This window comes from Athene noctua, chromosome 18, assembly GCF_965140245.1.
Source record: "Athene noctua chromosome 18, bAthNoc1.hap1.1, whole genome shotgun sequence".
NCBI lineage: Eukaryota > Metazoa > Chordata > Aves > Strigiformes > Strigidae > Athene > Athene noctua.
Genome location: NC_134054.1, coordinates 11,471,271 through 11,497,692, shown reverse-complemented (window position 1 = coordinate 11,497,692; position 26,422 = coordinate 11,471,271). Strand labels below are relative to the sequence as shown.

The 26,422-nt window shown below is 39.2% G+C and overlaps 1 protein-coding gene across 6 annotated transcripts in view; it reads right to left on the bottom strand.

Annotated features, from left to right (window-relative positions):
* CEP112 (centrosomal protein 112) overlaps positions 1-26,422 on the bottom strand; it is a 173,427-nt gene that overhangs the window by 67,994 nt on the left and 79,011 nt on the right. For all 6 annotated transcript variants that reach the window (XR_012634784.1, XM_074922180.1, XM_074922179.1 and 3 more), the window contains one exon: positions 23,132-23,314. Coding sequence is in view for 5 of the 6 variants with exons in the window: in XM_074922180.1 (XP_074778281.1) it covers positions 23,132-23,314 (183 nt within the window). In the remaining variant the exon portion in view is untranslated. The remainder of the gene's footprint in view (positions 1-23,131; positions 23,315-26,422) is intronic.

Genomic DNA, 26,422 nt, shown 5'->3' with positions numbered 1-26,422 from the left:
TCACAATGATCCTTTCTAGGATAACAACCTAAAATATTAGCCCCTAAGTAACAGCCCTATTTGAACCACGGATATGCAGCTTCTGCCTCTGTGTACCATAATACTTCCTCATTATTTTCTCAACCCGAAGAACATTAAAATTAGTGCATGCATTTGAGCAGTGCCCAATGTGGAACCATCAGCTGAACCCTTCTGAAAGGGAGATTTGTTTCTTTGTGTCTCGTTAAGCTGGCGTGATGTGACAGAGATGGATGAGGTATACACAACATTTGTTATTGGGTAGTGGATTATTTTGGAAAGGAGATCAGTCCAGTCAAGGCAAAGGAAGTCTGAAGTAAAAACAAATCTCACTTTGATGATGAGGAATTAAAAGGAAAATAAGGAACAAAGTAGAAACACCCAGTGATTCAGTGGTGACAATGACTCCCTTTTTACCCACAATCAGTGCAGCGTCCCAGAAGAGGTGAATGAAGAATCCAGTCCCAGACACACAGCAACTGGTGACATATTTACTGAAAATACCTTGGAAGGGATTATCTGTTGAAAGCAGGAATCTGAACTACTTTAGCTTTCTTATTAACAAACAAAGCTTTATAAAGTGCTGAGAAAAAAATCATACAAGTTTCTCTACCATCACAGAAATAAGAAATGCATCTAATGTAAAAGAATGCTAAAAAAAGGAAATAAATATTTGTTTACAGCTCTAAGATTAGAAAAAAGTTGTGCTGGTTTTGGTTGGGACAGAGCTAATTTTCTTCATAGTAGCTAGTATGGGGCTGCGTTTTGGATTTGTTCTGGAAACAGCGTTGATAACACAGGGATGGTTTAATTTCTGCTGAGCAGGGCTTACACAGAGCCAAGGCCTCTTCTGCTCCTCACTCCACCCCACCAGCGAGTGGCCAGGGGGGCACAAGGAGCTGAGAGGGGACACTGCTGGGACAGCTGGCCCCAGGATACCCCAGCCCTTACGTGCCCAGCATACAGAGCTGGGGGAAGGAGGAGGAAAGGAGGAACGTTGTGAGTGACGGCGTTTGTCCTCCCAAGTCACCGTTAGACACGGGATGGAGCCCGGCTGTCCTGGGGATGGCTGAGCCCCTGCCTGCCCATGGGAAGTGGCCAATGAACCCCTTGTTCTGCTTTACCTATTGAACTGTCTTTATCTCAACCCATGAGTTTTCTCACTTTTAGTCTTCCAATTCTCTCTCCCATCCCACCGTGGGGGGAGCAAGCGAGCGAGCGGCTGTGTGGGGCTGAGCTGCAGGCTGTGGTTATACCACAACAAACATAAGAACTTCAAAGATGGGTAATGTTAATCTGTGTTTAAAACAAAATTGGTTTATATTAATGAGTCTTACTACTGCAGTTTCAGCAAGTCACAAAAATCAAGTCTTACACTTGATCTCATTCTGGTTTTACGGAACTATCCCCATGGTTTTCTCCCTGAAGAGATAAAAGAGTTAGGCAACCCCGTGCAGGACTAAGGGCCAGGCACAGTCCTGATGACTCTCTGATCTTTTTGTCCACAAAGCATCCTACTGAGTCAGACTCACTGGTCCCAGTGTACCTGCTTTTCTCCGTTGCTGGATGAATTTCAACTGGCCAGTTCAGCCAGCTGGCAACTATATTTGTGGCTCCTTTGTAACACGACAGTGATACAAAGGGTACACAGCAACGATGAAAGAGGAATCTTTTCGTTTAAGCTACAAGCTAAACCTAAAGAGATACCTAATCTAAACCAATACTTTAAAAAAATTTTGCATTAAAACGGTCATTAAAACTTAGTAACTCAAGGTTTTAATGTCATCATCCGTATAAAACTTTGTCATTAACTCAATTATGTCCATTTTAACCCACTATATTGAAAATATTTTCTATATCATAGCAATTTCAACCAAAATATTAAGAATTTATTATCCAAATTTCTGTGACTAGTAAAATCAGCAATTTGTCAATATTATGATCCTTAAAAAGAGATTTGATTTGCAAAGAGAACTACTTCTGCAAATGTCATGCACATTATCACATGGGTAATGATGTGGCAGAGCACAAATTAACAGGGATAAGTAATAAACAGCTATTTAGCTTTCACAGCACAATCTATTACACTGTCAGGTTTAAATGCCTTTTGGGTAAGAACACATATGCCCATAAATATGGTAATTAAGGAAGCAGATAAATGAAATGGTGTGAAATTAAGTGAAAATGAACAACGGTCTAATGACCAACAGGTTGGTCTCATCTCCTAAGAGCGCGGACTGAATCTTCCAGAAAGCATGGGGCTGTGCAAGCTCTTCCAGAGGAAATTACAGAAGCACAGGAACTCAGCTAGCACCACCAGTAGTCCTGATCAGAAGTCTAGGACTTCCTGGAAACACTAAAATATCAGCAACGCTAAAACTTCAATGCTCAAAGATATGTATTTCATTATGTGTTTGTATTTTATAGTATTTTCCATTTTAAATAGTATTTTGTGCATATTCATGTTCTCATTCTTGAGGGGGGGGGGAAATTTCTGTCCATAACGTTGGTGTTATTGCACAAATTAACTAGAAGACATCTTTATTCTATATAAGACTACACTGCAGTGATGGGGTGAAGCTGTTAACATGTTTACTAATCAAATGTTCAGAGTTTAGAAATCTCGTTCAGGTGTTCTCTTGTAGGAAAACTTACACAAACCAAGCTGTGCTCACTAACCTGCACAGCACAGGAAGAATGGCAGTTTCCTAGACTCAAACAGGCAAGTGTTCCATGTCAAAAAACCCTCCTTATGTAAGCAGTGCAGATGGCAACCACAGCACTAACAGTAAAACATTCGCTGCTCAGCACTGTAAAGTCTGAATCCCCGTATTACGGGGCTTACGCAAAGGTCTATCAACCCCATCTCAACACAATCACAGCTTTTCTCACCTTTGCAAATGTACCTCTGGCATCTCTCTTGAAAATATCCACTAGAACTTGTAAAGTGAGGCGTTGAGCTGCTAACTTACATATTTATTCTATTAATTTTAACAGCATTAAGCTGCTTTTAAATGTCAAACCTCCTTTGTAAGATTCTTTACCTGGACTGTTCCAGCACTGTGTACGCTCTGAAAAACGCCTTTAACATTTCTGAATCTGATAAAAGTATATTCCTACTAACCTTGCTTATTTTGTACCTACTAGAATGTTAGTTATGAGTGGGGGTAGGTTTAACACCACTCTACCTGTACAGCGCTGCTGGGGGCTAAACATCACTCTCCTTCATATTCAAACCATGGCCAACTTCATTTTTTTTCTCCTGCACTTAACACAGTCCCCCAAAAGGCTCAGCACACTTTAAATTTTATTTCTTAGTAACACACTTGCTGTATCGTGTCTACACTTGTTCTACAGCTTAAGCATGTTCCTGAAACGTGATGGAAGTGTTGACTCATGAAGAACAATAAGGGGAAGTTACCTTCTGCTCAGCTCCCTTTTCAATAAAATTAATGAAAAGAGTCTATCCACATCATTCCTATAAACATCTTGGGCAATACTTCCATAGGTAATCTAAACCCCAAACTGTTCACTAACTTTTATGTATATTTCTGAAGGCTGAAAAGAAACACGCAAGGCACAGCTATCAAAATGCCAGTAGAAAAAACTACACTGAAAATATCAGCATCATTTTTGTTTCTACAACTATGAATACATGTGAGAAAGAGGTAGCAAATTCTCAAGATCTGCTGTGACATGGTATTAAGCAAAACACAAATGTTGATATTTTTTTTCCCAAGAGCTTTTAGTTTAGTTGTTTCAGTTAGCTGCCTAAATACCAATTAATGTAAATGGAACTTAAGCTACAAACCGGGCTTTAAGAAAAAAAAAAAAAAGAAAAGTTAAAAAATGGAGTGGGAGGGACAGAGAAAGAAAATCAGACATCCATTTGAACAGCCCCACAAAGAGGGGCTGTTCAAATCTTAATCTTAAAATTAACAGAGCTTAGTTTGATTTCTTAATTTACATAAGTCCATTTGATTCTAATTTAGTTAACAGCAGCTAGAAAGCAGAACTTCATATAGGTTGGTTATTGTCACTGCCTTCCTAATAAAATGATTTTTAGTCAAATGGAAGAACCTCAAGCCTACGTGTAACTAAACAATACAATGCACTGGTGACTAAACACAATGCACTGGATTACTTCCCAAGTTGAAATTGAGATAAATGTAAATAAATTTTCCATTTAACAGTTCTAACACCTGTAAAAGACTTGGCCCTCTTGCCTGGAAGACAGATCCAGAATTACCTGATTTACTGCATTTGCTTTGAAATAGATTAGTGAGTCAAAAATTAAAACATCCAGCCTTCTTTCTCCTCTCTTTTTATCTGATGAAAGAAATGCTTACATTTGTATTTCTCTTTGTACAAACAAAATGATTTGAATAAGAATACTAAGAGACCTACTCAGAAAAGACTAGTTGGATGATTCATTTCCTTGTGTCTTCCTACTAAGAAATTTAACGGAGACACTCAACTGGGCACTTAGTAATCTACATAACTGCATTAACGTAACTTAAATATGACAGAGATGCAAAAAAACTTTTTAAAAAAGTCAGCCATAAATACCTGCTTAATGCAGTGATCCCATAAAATGACTCGCGAGAGCAGAATATAGATAAAATACAGAGTGGCTAAAAAACTAAAAATCTTATTTAATACCAGGTTTGCTGCACCCTACGAACCAGAACAACCTATCCCTAAACAATGATTGATGAAAATTACACCAAAAATGTGTTTAGTCTTCCCTGTTTTCATTTGTGAAAAAATATAAAGCTTTATTTTCTCTATTTCAGAATGTGAAAGAAAAATATTCCTTTCTGATGAACGTTACATATTCAGTTCTGAAATAACATTGGAGCAAAGCTTGTTCTGAGACTGAAGAAAAGCCACTGATATTTAAGGAAGGATAGGACTGTCTTGCAGTGGAATACAGACATGGAGCTTAAAGATCTCTGCAGTGGACTGGGGGAAGAACTACCCATCAATCTCAGAGTATTTCTGTGTCCAGCACCCTCTAAATCAAAGCTTTTTAAAAATATTTGCATTTAAATTTCCCATGTATTAATTTTAAAAGCATTAGCATTTCCTGAACAACATGCAATTCTGATTTAAATGCAGACATGATGTATTACAGATTTAAGGATTACTACAGACGTTCATCTCTACGAGGAAGCAAAATTAAACATATTATAATTCCTAATTTGTCCCCAGGAGAGCTACAGGCTGTATTGTCTCTGAGAAATGTCTTTGCCCTGTCAACTAATGCAAAGACTTCACTGTAAGTAAAAAAGCCTAAACAACCCCACCTCCCCCCCCCCCCCCCCCCCCCCCCCCAAAAAAAAACCCTATCCAGGAAAGCATCACACACTTCTCTTTTGGATGCATTTGTTTAAAATGCTGCTCAAGACACATACATCTTTTGAATATTCCAGAAGTTTTACCCCACATAAGGGTTTTATGGCGACTGTAATGGAAATGGCATCGATTGCAAATCTTGACAGGACAAACTTAAGACAAGATGCAGATACAAAGTCTAAGTAATAAGCCATTCACGCAGAAGGGATCTCCCGTCTTCAGTTTCTGAAGTGAATACTTTTAGAAATGCAAACTTTGACTCCTGATCAGGTCACCTGCTGAGATTCTCTCCTCAACAGGCACTTGAGGAAGACTCAAAATTCACGTTACTGTCCAAGCTCTGCCCTGACCGTTAATCAAGGTGGAAAAGATAAATTTTTCAAAACTCCAGCATAATCACAGGAAGCCAACTAAGGAACCTAACGCTGTTATCCTCTGGACCGATGACTAAAGAGGACTTAAATGCACTAGCCTGTGTGTACTATTCTGCTCTACTAAAGAACCTAATACACCAGGAAACTCTCTCATTACTGATGTCATGCTGCTGTATTGAAGATGACAGTCTTTAACCAAGCATGAAGTCCTCATTCTCGGTCTCATGAATGGCAATATGTGTGGGCAGAAATCCTGAAATCCAGCAGCTTCGGAAATAAAAAATTGTGTCACAGGTTTAGACTTAAAAGAAATAATCAGCTTCTAACTTTCAAAAGAACCCCTGTTTCCAGTAACGATGGTGGCAGTATTTCTCTTAATCAATGAGTTGTGGTAAATTCATTTCTGAATGTTAGCCGCTTACGCAGATAAGATGCAGAATTACACACACATGCAACTTTTGACTTTCTCCCTTTTGAAATCAACTCCTAAATGGAAGAAGCATATTCTCGTTGACTACCTTTAGTGTCAATCCTTATATCAAGGAGATAAATTCGTTCACCTCCACCTGAGAATGAAAATCCTAGGGAAGGAAGTCTTTAATCCAACTTAGGTGTTAGGCTGGAGTCAAAAGCATCAGCTGATGGTACCTGTTCAGTACTTTGTGCACACACACACAGATGACACCATTTCTAGTCTCTCTCTGCACCTTCATCCTCAAGTGCTGGTTGCACTATTCCCATCATCTCGACAGTGGCTCCTCTGAGTTCAGAGACCTTTTGGAAGCATCATGCTCCACAGCTACCCGTTAGAAAGACAAGATCAATCACAGGATGATCTGTACAAAATAAATGAAAACTGTGTGTATTACATTTCATTTCTTGGAATTGAAAGTATTTTTGGCTCAGTATCTTCCTCTGGCACCTTTACATTGATCTCTATCCTTTTCATCCTTCTCTGTTTGTCCTTGAATTCAGTTGATGCCACTTCGTTTTCTGAATGACAAATAGCCCACTGCATCCTGGGGCAGGAATTTTTTCAGATTTATTTATGCAACTGTTTTGAATCTACTGTACTCTGAATAAATATTAGTATTAAGCTTAAATGTAAAATCTAAATACACACTAAATATTAATATAAAGTTTCAATGTAAAATCTAAATACACACTAAACACGCAAATCCTATTAAATACCAGTAAAATAAAATAACCCATTAAATATACCCATTTATACAGGTCCATGTTTATATTTACTACTCACCCTCACCCTCTCACTCCCCAAAAAACCCCAAGCTCAATCTCAAAATTGCATTAAGAGATCAGGAACAATGCATTACTTCTAAACAGAATACTCTGGCAGGGAAAAACGGTTGTGGGAAGGGCTTGAAGGAGAAACTGCTAAATGGAGGCAGAGCACCAAACAGAGCACTCTCCTCCCTGTACAACAAGGAAACACAGTGTTTTAAGAGGACATAATTTACAGACTTTTGAAATCTACTGCTTTTACTCTTTTTGGAAAGCATCGGTGCTTTGAAGGACACAATCTTAATACGTAAAAGTAAGAAATCGTGACTATGTACCACATTTCTACTATCATGAAGCACAAAGACTGGGGAGCTGTTCGATTATTTCTTCAATACCACGAGGTGGTATTTTTGACAAATGGCATCTGATGCATTTGTTGAGACAGAGATTTTGGTTTTCTCCATATGCATGCCTAATTACTGCATTAATGAAGGCTATCACTATATAGGAATTGCAAGGCTGTCTCTGCTAAACCTCCTTGAAACTCATGCACTGAAAAAACAAACATTGCCTTCCATATAAATGACTACATTAGAAGCCATTACTGATTAATGCTGTGTATTTTCTCTCAGCCTCTGATGCAAAAGATGCCAAAGAAATGTTATCACAAGGGTTTGCTTGCACAGCTTTAGGAATGATAGTAATCTACTAAGTATCCGCACAATACTCAGGTAGAGCAGGTAAGAATTAATTGGTACCTTCCCCCCGTCCCCCCCGAATCTCAGATGCTGAAACTGTTTTTCCCTTTATTGAACCAGCTCGGCCTAGACTAGCTTGTCCCGCAGTGACATGTATATTGAATACAAATCAGACAGCATAGCTTTAAATCTGTGTTGCAGCTCTCATTTCCAATTCGAGAACTGTACTATAATCATAAGCTTCTGGTGGATGAAAGGAAATCAGCTCTCTGAATATTAGCTAATGCCACATTTGCAAGTCCTGAAGAGATCTGTGCTGTTTAAAAAAAAAAAAAAATAGATCATTTCTCGTGAACCTATATATATGAATCGCTTTGTACTGCTCGACTGATAGAAGCGATGCCTGTGCTGGGATTAAACCCTTTTCATCATAAAACCTCATCTGGTTCGGAGTCCAAGTCCATCAAACCTTTTCCCTTTAAAGTCCCGCCTTTGATTCTACATCAATTTATTCAAACCGCAGCTGGGTGGCTGAAAACGAAAGGACAGCATCATTTAAACCAACCATGTTCCTAACTTGAAAGAAGGGCTATAATTAAAAAAATGGGCATAAAAGAATGGAAATGGGATAATATTTTTTAATGGTAGTTCAAAGGCCGACAGATGTCAGAGCCTTTGAAGATGTCAGTACACTGAGCAAGAAGTTGCCATTAAATAGTTTGCCTGAGAGGTGAAGCAGCTTTTTAATGACTAAAAAAGCCCTTGCAGACACATCCTTGTGTTTTTAATTTGTCAGAGTTTCTGCAGTATTTTCTGATTAATGACACATGATTATAACTGCATAGCATACATATTTTTATACTTTGTTAAATGAATACTTTATTCCACATTCCTTCAGTGACAGATAAGAACAGGAAAGCTTTACTACAGAGTCCAAAACTATTCAGATAGCTCAAATATTTATGGTAATTTGAGGGGATTGGCCAGATACAGAGCTTCTATGTGTTGCTACCTTTTGTTCTTTAATGGTGCTATTACTACTGCCATCGCAATGTGCATGCATGAAGTGAGCATGTGACTCAGTAATGTATTGTACCCTTCTTGTGCCCTAAACAGTCAGAGCTTTCATAATTCACTGATGAACAAAGTCATCAAATCAAAATAACATTTAGAAAAATTCCTCAATTGATCCTAAACAATACAGACAATGGCTGCCAACGTATTGTAAGCAGAAAATAACTTTTCTCAGAAAAAAAACCCATATTGCTAGGAAACACCATGTTCAGAAGAAAACCAGCAATATTTATAAAAGCAGATAAAGTCCCCAACTTGGGCTGAGAAGATGCTCCTGCAGTATCCTTCATCTCTCTTAACATATGCAATTTTTTTCTATTTTCACCACGAACAGAAAACGTAGTAGCCCAAAACCCAGGGACAATTTAGCTCCCAGAAGCAAGTTCTCCGATCACTAAACAGTCTTTTGTGAAATGTGCCTGTAGAGCAGAGGGAAGCACCCAGCCCTGGGGAGGGCCAGGAAAAAGCCAGCACTGCCTGCCTTGCCTTGGATCACACCTTAGAGAGTCATTCGTATGAGAAGAGTCATTACAAGGGAATTTGGTGAATGTACTGTTCTTTCTGCTCTTCCAACCTACATTCAGCTTGTTAGTTGGATCATAAATAAATAGAAATACGGTGGACTCAGCTAAAACTCAGTGCACAGACAGACTGGAAGTACCTTAGCGGAACTGTGTGAAATCAGTTGCTGATCTCCCCAGAACATCTACATGATTTCATGAGCATGAACCTTGGCCTGTTGCAGTCCACATCCATCAGGAACCTCTTTGTAATAATCATGGTGCCTACCACCACCATCATGAACCTCCCCGAGGGGAGAAAGATAACTGTTGGATACTCACTGCTACTCTGGACTCACGTGCATCTGTAACTGGAGATGAAGAAAGCTGTTAGCAACAAATGTTCTGCTAGGTGTTCAAAACTCCGTAGAGTTATCCGACTGCAAAGCAAGCACTGGAAGTTTTGAAAAGGAAAAGTCTATGGCTGCAGAGAGAAGAAATGTAAGTCTCCCAAATGTATTTACTGAATGAAAACAGAGTTCTGATAGGAAAAAATACAACTGTGTTACGATTCCACTATAAAGAAGATGTAGCAGTGGACTACTTTCAGCACAAACAATTATAAATCCAATTTCCAACTAACCAGCATCCTTCCTTCCTTCTCAGGTTATTCTAAAGTTACCTTCAAATAGTTTTATTTAAAAAGCAAAACAAAGCCTAACTACCATCAGTCACTGGAATAATTGACTTTCACCATAAATCTCCTGAAGATTTGAAACCTCAATCTATAAATGTTACATTACACACTTTTGTCGCTTTTCCTAGAAAACAAACTACACGCAGGAGCAGCCAGGAAGCTGCTCAGCAGGATGGGGTGGAAGTGGCCACAGGGAACAAACGCTATGGCCAGGGTGTTGACCACAGAAGTGAGAGGAAGAGCTCACTCCCTCTGCCACCCACACCTCGGGAGCTCGGCCATCCTGGTTAGGCAGGGCTCTGGGCAGGAGTACACTCTGGATGTAATAACGCAAGGGGAACAAGCTCTGCTCATCTTCTTCTCTCCAAAGGCTGTTGATGTTGTCGTTGTAAAGAGACGTGGTGCTTTCTGTTCATATTCAGTTATTATTTTAGCACTATGGTAAAAATAGGAAAATTAAATGGTGAATTTTAAGCAGTCATAATTTAGCTGAACAAAGAAAAGGCATTTCTCTAAGCTGTGGGACTTGCAATTGAAATTTCAAATTAATTCTACCAACTAAAAGAACGTTACCCACAAAAGATGTATCAGCCTTATGAATAAACATGACAAGATTCTTCTTAAATGGGAAATATCAGACACCCTGAAAATAGTATTTTGCTACAGAAACCCACACAGGCGTGCAAAGCTGAGCCATTCAGATTCTATCCATTAGAGGGCAATAACACATACACACATACACACACACACTCATACATATATCATACAAACACACACTCTCTCCCACCTCCCCAACTGCCTTTAGCAGGAAAACAGTATTTTCTCTCTAATATTACCAACGGTATATTCACAGCTTGGGTATTGTTCCATTCTCTCCCCCTCCACTCCCCAACACCAGTATCCAACTGATCAAAAGTTAGAGCAAATTATTTTAAATTTGTTTTCCTAAAAGGAAATCACTACAATGAACAGTTTTAGAAGGCTTACAGTTAGCTGTTATTAAACTTAACTTGAACAGCCAGCACTTATATAAGGATGTAAATCATTATAAACCTTCCCAAACTTTGAACAGACAAAAACGTTCTTCATGTGCTCACCTCCCACCTAAAGTCAAACGCTTTTCCTTTTCGATCTAGTCACGTAAGAAACCCTTGATAACAGCAACAACTGCAGACATGGCAAGTATCCAACAGACTTTAGATGTCTCTTAATGCTACAGACAAATCATGGAAAGGCATTTTTCCTCTGTCATTAGTAGAGCCACTTGAGGGAAGCAGCTCATGTGCTGTGTCTTCTGCTTTCTTGCTCAAAACATGTCAGTCTACTGATAAACCTCATTGTTTATCACAGGTCCTCAACCTTCTGCTTTGCACCCACTTCTAATATCCTATAAACACATTTATGTGATGAGGCTACAGGGACAGGAATTGTCTGTTATTATATATTTTTACTAACACAACGTACACTCAGACTCCTGAGAGGATTCCAGCAATACAAATAATTACCATCAGCCCCTAAACTACTGCTTGTCAACATCTTATTAGTTACAGGATTGCTGGAGTTTACAGCAGCACACAGGCAGCTGCAGCAGTCACATAATGACCAGTAATTCCTACGAGCATCCAGAATACACTGATTTATCTTTGGGTTAGGTTTGGTTTTGTTTTTGTTTTTTTAAAATATATTACTTTACAACAATCTGTATTTCATTAGAAGCACTAATTCAGGTAATGAACTCAACTAACAGCTAGTTGTTGCCCTGGACTGTTGAAGAAATATTAATTATATATTATACTAGAGGTTTAATTGAAGATCTGAATTCAACTTCCTAAGGTCCAAGATGAAGATGTGGAAGAACACACCAGTCATGTGTGCTATCCCAACCAGCATGCATGTGCCCTCCACAGGGGCAGGCACCTCCAACTCGGAAATCCCTCACGGTACGAAATACAGCAGGAGAACATGCAGCTATTTTCAAATATTCCCGTGTACTCTGTGCTTGCAGTGGCTGTCTTTCCGAAAATCACATTCCTCGCTATTTTTTTCTGAATTCATTTTACAGATGCCAATACAGCAGAAAGCACTGACTACAAAAGAATTCAAGCTGTCAGAGACAACTTTAGAAGAATTGTATCACCCCTGCAAAAGACTGAGTTCACCCTTTGTGGGATTTTCAGATCTGTTTCAAGTAAAAGCACTGTGTCAGGTTTTTTTGTCTTTTTTTTTTCTTAAATAAAAACTACATCAGTTTTTATGAACTCTGAAGAACAACTTTAAAACCTGAAAATGAAATATTCACAATCAGGCCAATATTTTAGGGGCCAAAAATAAAGGGGTTTTTATTTGCAATATTTCAGGACTTTCATACATATGAATAGAGATTAATATGAGATATGTAATTGCAGTTTGAAATATATTGTTTTCTCCATTAAACAGAAACCTACAGCATCCTTGACATCAATTTCTGTCATTTTGTCATGATAAACACTCAGGTATTAAGTACCTTCCACATCATGCACCCAGGCATGATTCCAATTAGTGCTGAATAGAAGACAAAATGTCAGCCTAATAAGCTTCAATTTGCAAAGCCTTTGAACATTTGATGATATCATCACTTTGCCAATCATTTCTTGTACTTTGGCTTCTTTTTTTTCCACATCACCTTCCCTGTCAAAAGCAAGTCTTTCAAATCTACAGAAATGGAAGACATGAACAATGTCAGTCATTGGTCTGACTGAGCTAAAAGATCCAAAAATGACTCCCCAATACATCCACAGAGAACTATGATGTGCACAAGACTCCCTCAAAGCTAATTTGCTGCCAACATGTAGAGTAATTGGGGGAAAAGAGTCTACTTTAAAGTCATACTGTGAAAAATATTTTTGTGCGTGAAATCAACACTAAAGACCTTAAATCACCGTCAGTCTGTGTCACTCTTTCAAAATGAAGGAACAGTATTTGTTAAAAGATGACAATCATTTCTTCAAAGGTGACTGGACCAAAGAGTCTGACTTCATATTGAAAAATATTCATTGTGTTTTAAAATAATGTATTTTTTTTTCCTAATTTGTCTCTTAAAAAAATAGAAAGGTTTCCAAGAAGAAGAAAGAGAAACTATAAAAAAAGGCATGTGCAGTTCTGTAAGCTTGAACATACAAGGCTAGCACATGTCCAAAGCCTATCGCTGAGGACACACGATGCTTTCCCCATCTGGAATTCCCTCAAATGCAGAACCTGAATTCCCTGCTCTTATCTGGGTGCGAGGGAAAACAGAAACACAAAATGGCAGCAGAAAAGACAAGGAGAGAACGGATCTGGATGGGAAAAATGAAGCAATACAAAAGCCTACATGGGCCCTGCAAGGCTCTGCCAGGGCAGCTGGTCCCAGTTCTGAAAAGGAGAGACAGGAACGGTCTCTGCTGAGCTGACTGCCTGGAGGAGGTGGGTCACGGCAGGGCTGACCAGAGCACACGACCAGTGAGCGACAGGCTCCACCGCCCAGGCCCAACACGACTCTTTGCATCGCACCAAGTTACCCCATTTCTTTGGTTTGCACGACCCATGGAGCCCAGAAGACCTTCGCTGCCATGTGTTTGTTACTCGCTGCTCAGAGCTGGCAGGAGATAAAACCCAGCCTCCACCACGCGTGGCGTGCCAAGGGCCGGCGCTTTGGTAGGAATGGAGATGGAGCAGCTTGGAAAATGCAGATCTGAAACTGCCTCCGGGAGCTGAAATGAGGGGAGGGAGTTGGGAGCACACACCTAGCATGGCACTAGCCTGAGGAGCGGAGCTGAAAGAGTGCAGAGCACTTGGCTACTCCTCCAGCTGATGGGTTAGCAAATTCCTAACATCTGAGGCAGAAAAGGACACTTTGAAGAGTTGCTACAGACGCCAGGGCTGGGTCAGTGGACAAACAGCTGCAGAGATGTTTAACAGTGAAATACTCAGCCTGGTGTCAGTGCCAGCAACATCAGCTTCAGACTTGCAGTTAACCCACCATAAGGGTTTGGGTTTTGTTTTTTTTTTTTTCCCCCTCATAGCTCCTGTCTGTGAACTAGAGGAAAACCAGAGAAGTCTTCCGTTTCAATTCCTGACTAAAGCAATCTAGGGAGGAATAAGCAGAGCAGTGGTAGAGCACCCAGGACAGTGCAAGATGCCACAAGCATCTCAGCTGCAATTTGTTACTCGTTTTCCACTTGAAGGTTTCTCTATAATACTTTAATGTGGGAGCGTGCGGAGCTTTATGGATGGTCTCATATTACTCAGCTGACAAATCTTCAGCCAAAGTATGTCAACTACAGGAGAGGGCAAGGCTTTTCACTGGCTTTGTGATTTCTTCTTCCCCCATCATAAACCACATAAAAGAAAAATACAAATAATCAGCTCTCCAAAATTGCTATTTATTACTTCATCATGAAACCGCCTACTGGACCCTGCAGTGGTATTGAGTAATATCATTACTTAAACCATAAAGACGTTGTATTTATTACTCAAAATTGGGAAAATTAGCATCCATATGGATCTTATTGTTTTAAGACCAGTAATGCTGCCAAAACAAGTGGTGTTAACATTCCAAACTACAGATTGTCACAATTTTTCGTCTAGTGTTTCATTCTTTCATTTGGTATTCATAATACCTTTGAATTGAGGAACTGAATGGATCATAAAATCTCTCCTATCAGATAAATCATTTAACAGCTAGACTACTGTTCAAAACTTGATTTATAGTGGCAGCGAGTGAATGGAATTAACATCTGCTGACCTAAGGAAGAGAGACTAAATTGATTTTGGATAATCTTTTTCTAGAAAAGGGACAAGAGAAAAAGCACACTCTAAAAAAAAGTAACTACTTAATTTGTAATACATAGCACCTTATTAGGTAGTCACAGACAGGATAAAACATGAAGTAAAACTCCATGAAATGAACTTCCAGGCACATAAGGAATAAAAGGGTCAGTAGGAACATCCAACCCGGATATACCAAGGGCAAATCATGCTTGACCAAACTGATTTCTTCCACAGTGAAATGATTGACTCGGTGGAAAGGGAAGAGCCATCAACATCTTTTAGCTTGACTTTAGCAAGGCTTTTGATACAGACTTTTACAGAATCTCTACAGTCAAACCAAAGAGACAGAGACTGGATCGGTGTACTAGAACATGAGCAAAGAACTCACTGGACCACTGGCTTTGAAGGGTAGGAGTCAACAGGCAACCAGCTGCTAGTGGCATTTCTCAAAGTTCAGACGGGGCTCGTACAGCTTAACACCTCCTCCAGTGACCTGGACAATGAACCCTTTGCAATACTGCGGATGGCATCTCCTGAGGGGAGGTAGTCAGCATGCTGGAGAGTGGGGTTACCATTTATAGGGACCTCAAACTCTGCATGCTGGAGGAACAGGCCACTAGGACCTTCAGGAAGTTCACCAAACTAGGTTTATTCAGCCTGGAAAACACAAGACCGAGGAGAAATCTAATTGCTGTCCATCATGAGTGCAAGGAATTGCAGAGAAGAGAGGCAGACTTCTTGAAGGTGGCAGTGAAAGGACAAGAACCTACAGATCAAAAATGTAACCACAGATATTCCAACTTGATAGAAAGGAAAAGAAATTTAACAATGCATTAGAGTAAAGCATTGGAGTAGGTTGCTCAGGGAGGTTGTGAAATCTCCACCATTGCAGGTTTTCAAAACTCAGTTGGACTTGGCCCTGAGCAACATGATGTAATTTTGAAGTTAGACCTGCTCTGAGCAGGAGGTTGGACACGATGACCTCCAGAGGTCCTTCCAACCCAAATTATTCTGTGATGCTCTGAAAAAACTTCAATATGAATCCTGATCTCCTGTTAGAAGATGTCCCTTCAGCCATTCGGTGCCATGTTTGAAGTAGATATCACTGCTGTCTTCCAAATTACTGTACTTGTTCTAAGGACTAAGAGAAGGCAACTTCCTTCTATTCAACAACTCTCTCAAGTAAATTGTAAGGTAACACTAAAAAGCAATTCCCAAAATAATTTAAAAAACATTAATAAAGAATGTTGTAAGCCTTCCCTTCTCTGTACAGCAGATATTTACCAGACAAGTTTAGTTGTAATATTTTGAATCTAATACCACAGAAACTACATTCAAAAGAGAAGATTTAGACTCATATACTGCAAGGTAATAGCAGTAAGCAACTTCAGAGTCTGGCTTTGCCATACACATAGAAGGCGCATGCTCCTTTTATTTCCAGATCAAGGGCTTATATTGTAAGTTGACCGTTTCTGCAGAGTAACACAGTATTTTTGCCTCTGCTCAGAAATTGTATTACATCATCCCAAATGCTGCAGTTACTATCATCTGTTTCGTGTTTACTAATGTGCTTGATCATTTATGGCTTCATAAAGGAATACCTTTATATAACTTTAATTTTTAAAATAATTTGACACCATGTATATCTTATTGTCTTACTTCTATCTATTGTGTTACTCATTCATTGTAACTATCACACACAAACCCTATATGCAAAGCCACAGCTAGTGTATGTGTTAAAAACTCGCATAAAGATCCTTTTACCCTGCTGATGGGCAAGACCGATCTCATTTTTTTCCAGAGAAATTATTTTGTATTTATTAACACCTACACAGGAAAGAATAACTTTTTGCTAAACAAAGAGTACTGGTATAAATGAAATTACTGCCATAGGATATACACTCTGTCCCTGCTCCACCTTTTCAGCTGTCAGTATTTAAAATTAAAACAAAAGATAACGTAAAATGTTGATTACAATGTACTAGTAACTACCATATATATTTAATTTCATCTTATATAAGTAGAAAGTCCGTTCTGCTGAAAAGAACTCCACCTCGGAATCAGAGTTCATATTATGTGATGAGCTAGTTTCTATGGCAACTGCTTTCTCTTTTACATACACCGTAGACAGCACAAAATATCAGTTGTCTCCTAAGCCAAGTTAACATTTGTAATCAGCAAACGATAATTTATGCACCATTACGTGTGGCTTCTGAAAATGTCTTCAGCAAATATTTCAAATGCTGAAGAACCTGAAGTATAAAAGGACAGAGTTGCGAGTAAACCCACACCTCCTGCGCTGAATTCCTCACTATCCAAATTCAGTCCTAGTGTAAAAAGTGAAAGTCAAGGAGAAATGTGGAAGAGATCACAGATGATCACCCACTACAGCACGAGAACACTTTGATGGTTCTGTTACGTGAGGAAGCAGCAGATGTTTGTAGCTTGTTCAACAGTCTTTTGAAAGACATCTCAAACAGAAGCAGCAGCTTAGAAGTGGGGACAAGAAGCAGAGTGCTTGACACAAAACAACAAACAGGGCAAGGTGACTTCATCTGAGCAGGGAAGGGCAAGGTGCACAGGAGGCCCTGATGGCGGTACTTAGTGGAGGAGTCCCTGAGCATGAACTCTGTGTGCTTCAGTTTTAGAGCAAAGGCTCATTTTTCCCCCTAATCTCAAAGATTACGTCTACGCTGCAGCCCAAATTCTTCCCACAGCTCCTCTACATTTTCTCAAGTACAGCTGATACTCACTGTGCTGATTAGCAGAACCCGATACGGGCCTGTGTGTACTTCCCCAGGGAACTGGTGCATTTGGGCATTTCACTGAACTCTCAACTTCACAGCCACGCTATTAGTTTAGAGCTCAGTTCGAACATCTCTATAGGACCCATCAGCAGATCCTTGACTTCAGCAGATATTCCCCATCAATGGGATCCATCCCAACCCGGAGTCGGCTGACTATGAATAACAATCAAGGGAAACCACACAAGTGCTGCAACAAATATTTGGTACTTTAAATATTTTACATCATTATCCTGGGTTGACTGGTGGTAAAATTAAACACGCTGCAATATAGCCAAAAGCTTTTGTTTAGGAAAGGCTAAAAGGGAACGGCTGCCTGTCTACAGAAGTCTGACTGTCAGCCCAATAGCTACTCTCCAAGTAAAATATAACAAACAAATATTTAGATTGCAACTCCATGATTTAGATTGTCTGCAGAGAAAGCCTGCATAGCAAACAATGCATTTCTTCTCATGCCAAAGATATCTTCTATTAAGAAAAGAAAAGAAAAAGTAGTCAAAGAAAAAATGAGTCATAGAATTTGTTTACTCAAAATTGTACACAGAAGTGACTTCAGTAGCACCATCAACATCTGAATGTTTCACAGGCCACATCTATCTGTACCCTCCAGACACGATCAAGCAAACTGTTTCCACTGATACTCAGAGAATAACCTGTAGAAACTGGTGTTTGCAGGTATTGGAACAATGACATGAAGGAGAAGAGATGATCAGTGATTTCTCTGATCAGTAACAATAGGTTCTTTCAGATCAAAGTTTAAGAAAGTTTCCTATTGTGAAGCAAATACTTCCAAAATCCTTCTGTATTAGTGTAGTACTGAAAAGTTACTGCTACAGCAATATTTACACACAGAAACTGTGCATGTGTTGGAATTATCATTAAACAAGTATATAATATTTCTATTCATTTTTTCTGTATTTTCTCTTGTCAGTAGTTGATAAAGCTCTCCACCAGGCCCTTCAGACTGACTACATTTTGGAGGCAAGATAAATCTCTTCTGTTCCCCCCACTTTGTTGACACAGTAATTATCTATACAGAACCACAACCATATACCAAGGATTTGCTGGAACAAAAATAATGATCACTGCTGGAATGAAAATAATGATCATTACTGCTTCGGCTTTTTTTATTGTTAACTCAACAGGCTCAAAGAGCTCAGAATTAATTCAGACAAAACCAGGTGCAAAGCAACAGCTGTGAAAGATCACTGTTTACAAGTGCAAAGAAGCAAATTTTCAAAAAGGAGAAGCCAGAAAAGGGAAAAGATGTTTTATACACAGAGCACCAGGGAAGGATTTCTGAGAAGGTGTAGTAAACCATGATGGTAAAGGCCAAGGGGATTACAGAAACTGCAAAAAGCAAGACAAGAAAAAGAAAATGGATACTTCAGCCACGGGAAATTACCTTATTAACTCTTCTTACTACCGCCAGCCTGCTCGTCTTTTTGTAACAACCTCCATTCTCAATGTGGGTGTTTGCAGGACTTCTGAACTGCTTGAGATTTTCCATTCCCAACCAATAATGGTTTATCGAGAGCCCTAAGACACCCCCAAACACCAGTGATCTTCTCTCAAAGCAGCCTCCATTTTGAGAGCATAAACATTCTATGTTAAAATTAAACACCGTGACATCAGCGACAAATACTGGCAAAACGTGTTTCAGCGTTTGAGCTACTCTTGACCCAATTACAAATGGATGGAAACAGTGGACTTGCCAATTATCTCATAACAGAACTTGGAAAGAGAATTCAGTTTCCTCATGGAAACTTTCTTCTTCTCGCTTTGGTGCGAACTGCTATATCTGAAGTTACAGAGATACATTTTTTTCTTCTTCTTGCCCGAAGGTCAACGGTCAAAGAACAAGCACGAAAATGATCCAACTGTACAGCAGCTGGAACATGAAAATCTTTGAAATGGTTGAGGGCACGTGTCAGATGCTGGGGAGAGAACGACATTGAAAGGATAAAGGGAAAATATAAGGGCACAACCGGCACCACAGCCCATCGGGCACTGGTTATTAAAATTTCCTAGCCTTGCTATCTTGTCTGGCAGAAGCAAACTAGATGTATTATTCTCTGTCATCAGGAGTCTTGCTTCAGAAAAAAATCGCCCATTCAGTAGCAAGGCTGTTTTCATTAAAACAAAAGGCAGATCTCTATCATCCAAGTTGTTCCCTGTTTTGTGAACTAATGTATAAACTAAAATTATTTAGGGAGATGGGGAATGAATGACCAACTAAACTGTAGCTTTAAAATGCTCTGAAAGAAAATCCAGGTAATATAAAAAAAAAATCTAATTAAATAGAAGTAGTGATTCAAAACTACCCTTTTTTTAAAAAAAATCCTGGATTATTAGCTACTATTTAAAGAATAACAATATTATGGCAGTTCATAGAAAACGTATAGGATTTAAAAGACTACAAGAACACAGCATGGTATAAAAGCCTTTGTATCGCTTTGACTTTTATTGACCTACATGTCAATTTACTCCTCCCCGAGCATTACAACCCTAGGTGAAAAAATCAAAGCAAGCCTCCTAGAAATGGATAAATCCAAGAGCTAAAGTGGAATGCAATTGTTATCCAGAAATTCATCAGCAATAGAAAAGGTGATCCACTTAAATCAAGTTTCTTTCCTGAAAATATATTAAACTTCTATTTCAAAGAAGCGGTAACATTATTTTATATTTAATTAAAATCTGACAATGCACCGAAATCTTAATTTTTATACTTTAGTTCCGACTAAAGCATTAATAGATGTATTCATATTTTAATAAAATCTAGCCATTTTGTATACTATCTTTCACAGTAGCTGAAGACCTACATGAAAGTAAAGACCTTGGATATGCAATAAAAAAAAAAAAAATTAAATCTTTTCAGCAACAGTATAATAAATTGTTCCGCAGTACTCAGTCATAGCTGTCTTTAGTAATGTAATAAGAAATAAGTATTTTAAACAGTCGCTACTCTTTGATATGGAAAAGGATTTAAGACAGAATAACAGTGAATACCTTTAATATCTGCTTTCATATCATTCACCAAACATCGAAGAGATAGGTCCTTCAAACCAAGCGACTCACATGTGATTAACACTAATTATTATTTAATATTTTTGAAATACCCAGCAAATCTACTTTTCAATTAGCGAAGCAAAATGGCCTCTTCACCTGGTTCATCGCACCTGCTGTAATATAAGGCAGTCCTAAAAATGAGTCAAACAGGGTTCAAATTTAACAGGTTTTTAAAAAGCTATGTCTACGTTAACTTATTAAATCACTGTGATATCTTTGTTAAGAGACTGCCAAATGTTTCATAAAAGACATTGGCCATTAGTCATGTTAGACACCCAAAACACGCATTTTGGTAAACACATGCAAAGATTAAAATAATTTTATGAAAAAATATGTGCCATAACTCAGTAAGAAAAACTGGTATTGTCTGTTGAGCTCACTGCAACGAAAAATGAATTCTAATACAAAGACTAGAGGAAGGAATGAAGAACGATTTCATTTCCAAAATGGAAAAAATACATGTCCCTGAAAGCTGATAGATTCTTACTAGAATTTAAATAAACAGCAGCTCTTCTAGTCAAAGGCAACCGCATTTTCTTCCCTGATTTACATGCCATTCTTATGGCAGCAATGTTCAAATAACTTTACAGAGATATTCAAGCTACAAAGAAAAGCCCTGCATAAGGCCAAATTTTTTTCTGTTCAGACTTTTCAGATTTTCCGAATAGCTGAGATAATTTCCAGTTTTCTACACAGAACCTGTAGTAGCATTATATATCCCATTGCAAAGAGAAAGCAGAACCAAACTTTGGGCTCCAATCTCTGCCAGAAATGTCCCACAACAGAATGAAAGCGAGAGATATACTTAAAAGACACCTCCCAGATTCTCTGTATTAGCTTAAGATAGTCCCTTTACCTTTGTGTTCTGCGCTACACAGAGCAGTACACTAATTGTAATGAACGCTGGCGTGTAGACAGAAGAATTCTATGTAATTCTAAGACTGTTTTTTAACCTGAGTGCTACAGCTCTGTCTTTGTACGCAAACACAACATCAGGAATGCAGGTGAGAGGACGATACAACTTTGAAAAGACACAAATACCCGTATAGTTCAGATACATCTATCTTGGGCCAAAGAAAAAAAAAAAAGCAAAGATAAAAACCAATTCCTTTAACAATTTAAGTCTTCACTCTTACAATAAAGTGGGGAATAAAGGGCCAGGTTTTAGTTTTCAGAAGCCACCTGAATATCCTCTTCATGAGCGTTTTCACAAAAGAATCTCTCATTTTTCTTCGAAAACCATAATGGTGGAAATGGAAAAAACACGTCCTGGCTCTGCAATATATCCCTCATCCTCCCCCAACAAGCCATTTGTTTTTCAATAGACTTAAGCCAGATTTTGATACAGTCTAAGTCATCCAAAGACTTAAAAAAAAAAAATAAAATAAATATTCGGTTTCACTTAACTGTGTTATAGTTGCCAGTAAAACACACAGCCTACTAGTCTACAGGGAAGTAAAGTGAAAATGCCTCAATGTCAGAGTCTTACATCTCATAGGGAAGGCGGTGGTGCGCGGAAAACATATGTCGTTAAAGATACCCTACCAAAATGTCCAGTTTTGGTATGAAATAATCCATGCATGATAAGTAATTCTAATGCTGATTAGTAAAGAATATTCTCTGAATACTCTTTAAACTACAAAATCACCTTAATTTTTTAAATATTGCCATTGCAGGCCTTTTTAATATAGGCTCTTAGGAAAATATACCATGCCACCCTTACAAAACATATTGAAAAAATGCAGTAAGATGTTTTTTGAACTGAAAACTCATAAAGATCATTTTCCATGCTGACAGTGTGCATTTCATCCAGAAGTTTGAAGAGTCAAATGCTACCCCAGCTGGGGGTTATTCTGCCAAATGGCTTCCAACAGTGACCACAGAGATGGAGGATGGGAGGGGTACGTGTGTGTGTAGGAAAATAAACGTGATGGCAAGCAAACCCAAACCCACATCATCTTATCAAATATCCAACATAACGTAGCCAAACACACAATGCAAATCTAGAATACAAAACTGAAACAAAGAGACATGAACAAAATGAAATAAAGCCATTTGTGAGTTACCTGCAGAGATTTAAAACAACAACAAAAAAAAGCATACAAATGAAGCAGATATAATTCATATGGATTTACCCAGGAAGGAGAAAAGGAGGGGTGAGTGTGAGGGCTGGGGGGGGGGTGAAGAACAGATACCTTTTTTTTCTTAAACAAATCCATCATGAAAGAAAATGAGACAAGATTATAAATAGGCCGAGTTATAGCGCACCATGGGATTTTTAATCTGGCTACCTGTGGTTTTTGCAGTTAAAGCCCTATTCAGCACTGGGAAGGGAGGGGGGGAAAGCGGAAAAAAAAAAAAAAGAAAAAAGAAAAAAGAAATCACGTTTATGTGCCAGTTTCGCAAATGCTCACACAGCGTGCATCACCAACAATGCTGGCAAACAGGAAACACTCATTATTAGCATTTTCTAATAAGCGGATGCCTTTCAAACATTATTGATCATTACCTGTCCATCTCGTTTCCTGCATTCTTGAGTTTTACTCTCGTGCTCTTCCATGGCAGCGCGAAGCTGTTTTTCCAGTTTCTCGATTTCCCGTTCATGGTCTCGGACCAGGCAGTCCTTCTCTGCGTTGTGCTGCTGGAATAGGTGCGTCTTCTCCTGTTCATGCTCCAGCTTCAGCTCCACTATCTGATTGGACAGTGAGGAGTACAGTTCATCAATAGAACATCCTTGTCGTCATGACAACTCGTCTACAGCTTAATTTTCCCCTTAATTTCATCAAGTTGGCAATTTTATTTTTACGTCACTATTACCTCACCTTTTAAAAAGCCACCGTTAGCGTGACAGAATTCCTCCAGACAATTCCAACAATGGAGACAACCGAGCAAATCCAGCGCATCCTTACCCAATTTGTTGATACAAATGTCGGAGCGTACAAGGAAAAAAAAAAAAAAAATTGCATTGTCGCATTCTGTGTACGGTCCCCCCCGTATCCTGCTGCTGCTGATCAGCAGGGCTGAGGATCCTAAATGGTTAATAGGCAGCCTGCTCTCCCCTTCGGTTAAGTATACACACACATCCCCCCCCCCAACCCCAGCAATTAAATCTTTTAAAGATTTCTTTATGATTTCCAACGCGAAAGCTCTTCCTTCAATATTCCTCAACGCTGCCGCATATACAGTTTTTTTTAATAAAAAAAAAAAAAGAAAATTATAAAAAACAAAGCTCTATTATCCCGTTGTCAGCTACGCTATCCCAACATAAACAGATGTATGTGTTCCAGAAGGGCACCTGCTGTGCTGCAAGCTTGCACCATGATTTCATAAGAAGCCCTCTATTCTCAGGATCCTTTCCCAGTCCGCACCACACTGGATGCTGTGACCTTGGCCAGTCTTAGCCTCTCCCCGCTAGACTGAATGGCAGCCCGAGACCAAGGGCCTGGTTGCCGCAGCTTTGATACTAATCCTCCCCGCCTGCGCACAATGGCACCCTACCTGGCCTGCACACTGGAGCAGCCAGGCGGCCTTTGAAGCAGGTGATGAATAGGGACGGCAGGAAGCCGCTTCCCCACTGAACTCCGGGCCACACAGCTGCTAAGAACAGTCACTTGGATTTTTCTTCAGTTTTGGTGGATTTCGGAGAGGGTGGGGGGGTGTGGTGTGGAAAAAAAAAAAAAAAAAAAAAAGCGCGCTCTTATGAATATGGTGGGTTATTTTCAGCGTGAGAAGAGGAAAAAAAAAAAAAAAAAAAAGAACGGGAGGAGCTGCTGGCTGTGTGTGCGCTGAGAGCGCCCCGGCACCTTATCTTAAAGCTGTAGCATTCAATTCTGGAATAATATTAGCTGTTTGAGTGGTTTTGGGGTTTAAAATTTGAAGCGAAGTTTCAGAAAAAAAAAAATAAATTCTTATTTTACGGATCAGCGTATTCTGGGTTTAAAAGTGAATATGTCATCTGTGCTGCTGCCGGGAGCATCCTTCTGAAAACGGAGCAAGTAGAACAGATGCAATATTCTACGGTTTAACATATCTACATTATTTAATAATACTAAAGAGCTCATTAACAGACATCTGAAGTCCCTGAAGGAGTTAACCCCCCAGGAAGCACACATTATCTCTACTGGGCCTGGGATCCTTACACAAAGTTCTTCACGTCAGGTTTTTGCCCAAGGTTTGTGCACAAAACTCGTTTCTTTTCACATGCTAGCAGTGTCCTTAGTGTGCCTAAGTGAAAGAATTCTTGCTCCCTAGAATAACTGTAAAGGCGTTGCCTAAGTTATGGGAAAAAAATGTTTAGCAGTTTTTCATAAATCAGACCTGATTAAAAAGATATGGTCTCAACAAGAGACGTCTTTTTATTCAAACATTTCATTGTCTTATTTACTGGACTTTCAGCTGGTTGTGCCATGTAAGGTCTGGGGTAAAACAGTTTGTTGTGAGAAACATCAAGTGTTTAGGTTTCACTTTTTTAACTCAAGACAAGAAATGGCAGCAAGCAGGGAATGTGTGCCCAAAGGGTGCAAAGGACAGATCCTGCTTCTTCAGCTAGTCACAGGATACACATGTACATCATCAGTTTATTCAAAGTAATTGCAGTTTTATTTAGTAATATCTTCATGTACACCAGTTATATTACTGAGAACGTTTCTGAACTTAGCAGGTGCAAAGAGCTAAAAGGGACCGGACCTTCTGCGTGCAGGAGGGACGTCCCTCCCAGTCTGCTATGTGGGAAGAGAAGTGTGAGAGGAGTTGTTTCATAAAAGGCAAATTCGTTGAAGAAAAAAACCCTCACCACTTCAAGCAAAGCATTCCCCGTGATGGTTTTGTTTTGCTTTTTAGAGATTTCTGGCAGGGAGCAGAGATGGAGAGACAGGAGAGGAGAGAAAGGATGGGGATGTCAGCATTTTCTCCCCTCAAGTTCAAAGACCTAGAAAACCCATCTTCCCTAATGAATATTAACAAGTACCCCACATTTGTAATCAACAAAATGTGCTTTTCTGCACAAATAACATCAAGTGTCTGAGTAGCTATTTGACTGCACTGGTGAACACTCACTGACCCTCCAGTTCTCCTCAGAACTCCTGCCAAGCACTATGGTTTCTCTTCCACTCCTCCCTCTCTCATTCTTGTATTGTTTGTTGGGGTTTTTTTTTAAAAGGAAAAAGAATTCATGTATACCAACAAACGGAAAAAAAAACCCAACCAAAACCATGCTGTATTTCAGCAACACCAGGACTACTTCTTCACATGAAGTTCGTGAAATCTATATTAATTCTTCATAAGTCACTATAGATTCTGTCTCCTCTTTGAGGCAGAGCACGCCTTTATAAATAACAAAATCACCTCCTTCAAAAATTCTACCATGTTGAGATCTTTTTGCATCTACCCCTAGACGCTTAGCACTCGATCAGATTACATGAAAATGTCTGCTCAAAACCAGTACATCAGTGTCTAGGAGACAGACCAGGCGCTATACATTTCAGGCTGACAAACAACACGATATTCACAAGGGGAATTAGGGGCGACACCGAAAAGATACACCCATCAAATAATAGTGTGCACCCTATTACCATAATCAGATCGTATTCATTGTGAGTTTTCCTCATTTTGCCCTCCCAAAGATGAGATACTCTTATTCTCTTCTGTGCACATCCCCGTTCTTACCTCCAGCTATGGCCTGGACACTAAAACAAGCAGGACTGTCTGACCCCAGATAGCTGTTCTTACCATGAAACACTGTAATTACCAAGTAATACAAGTATTTTACAATTATGAACTCCTCTTACAGGAATTCTTCATT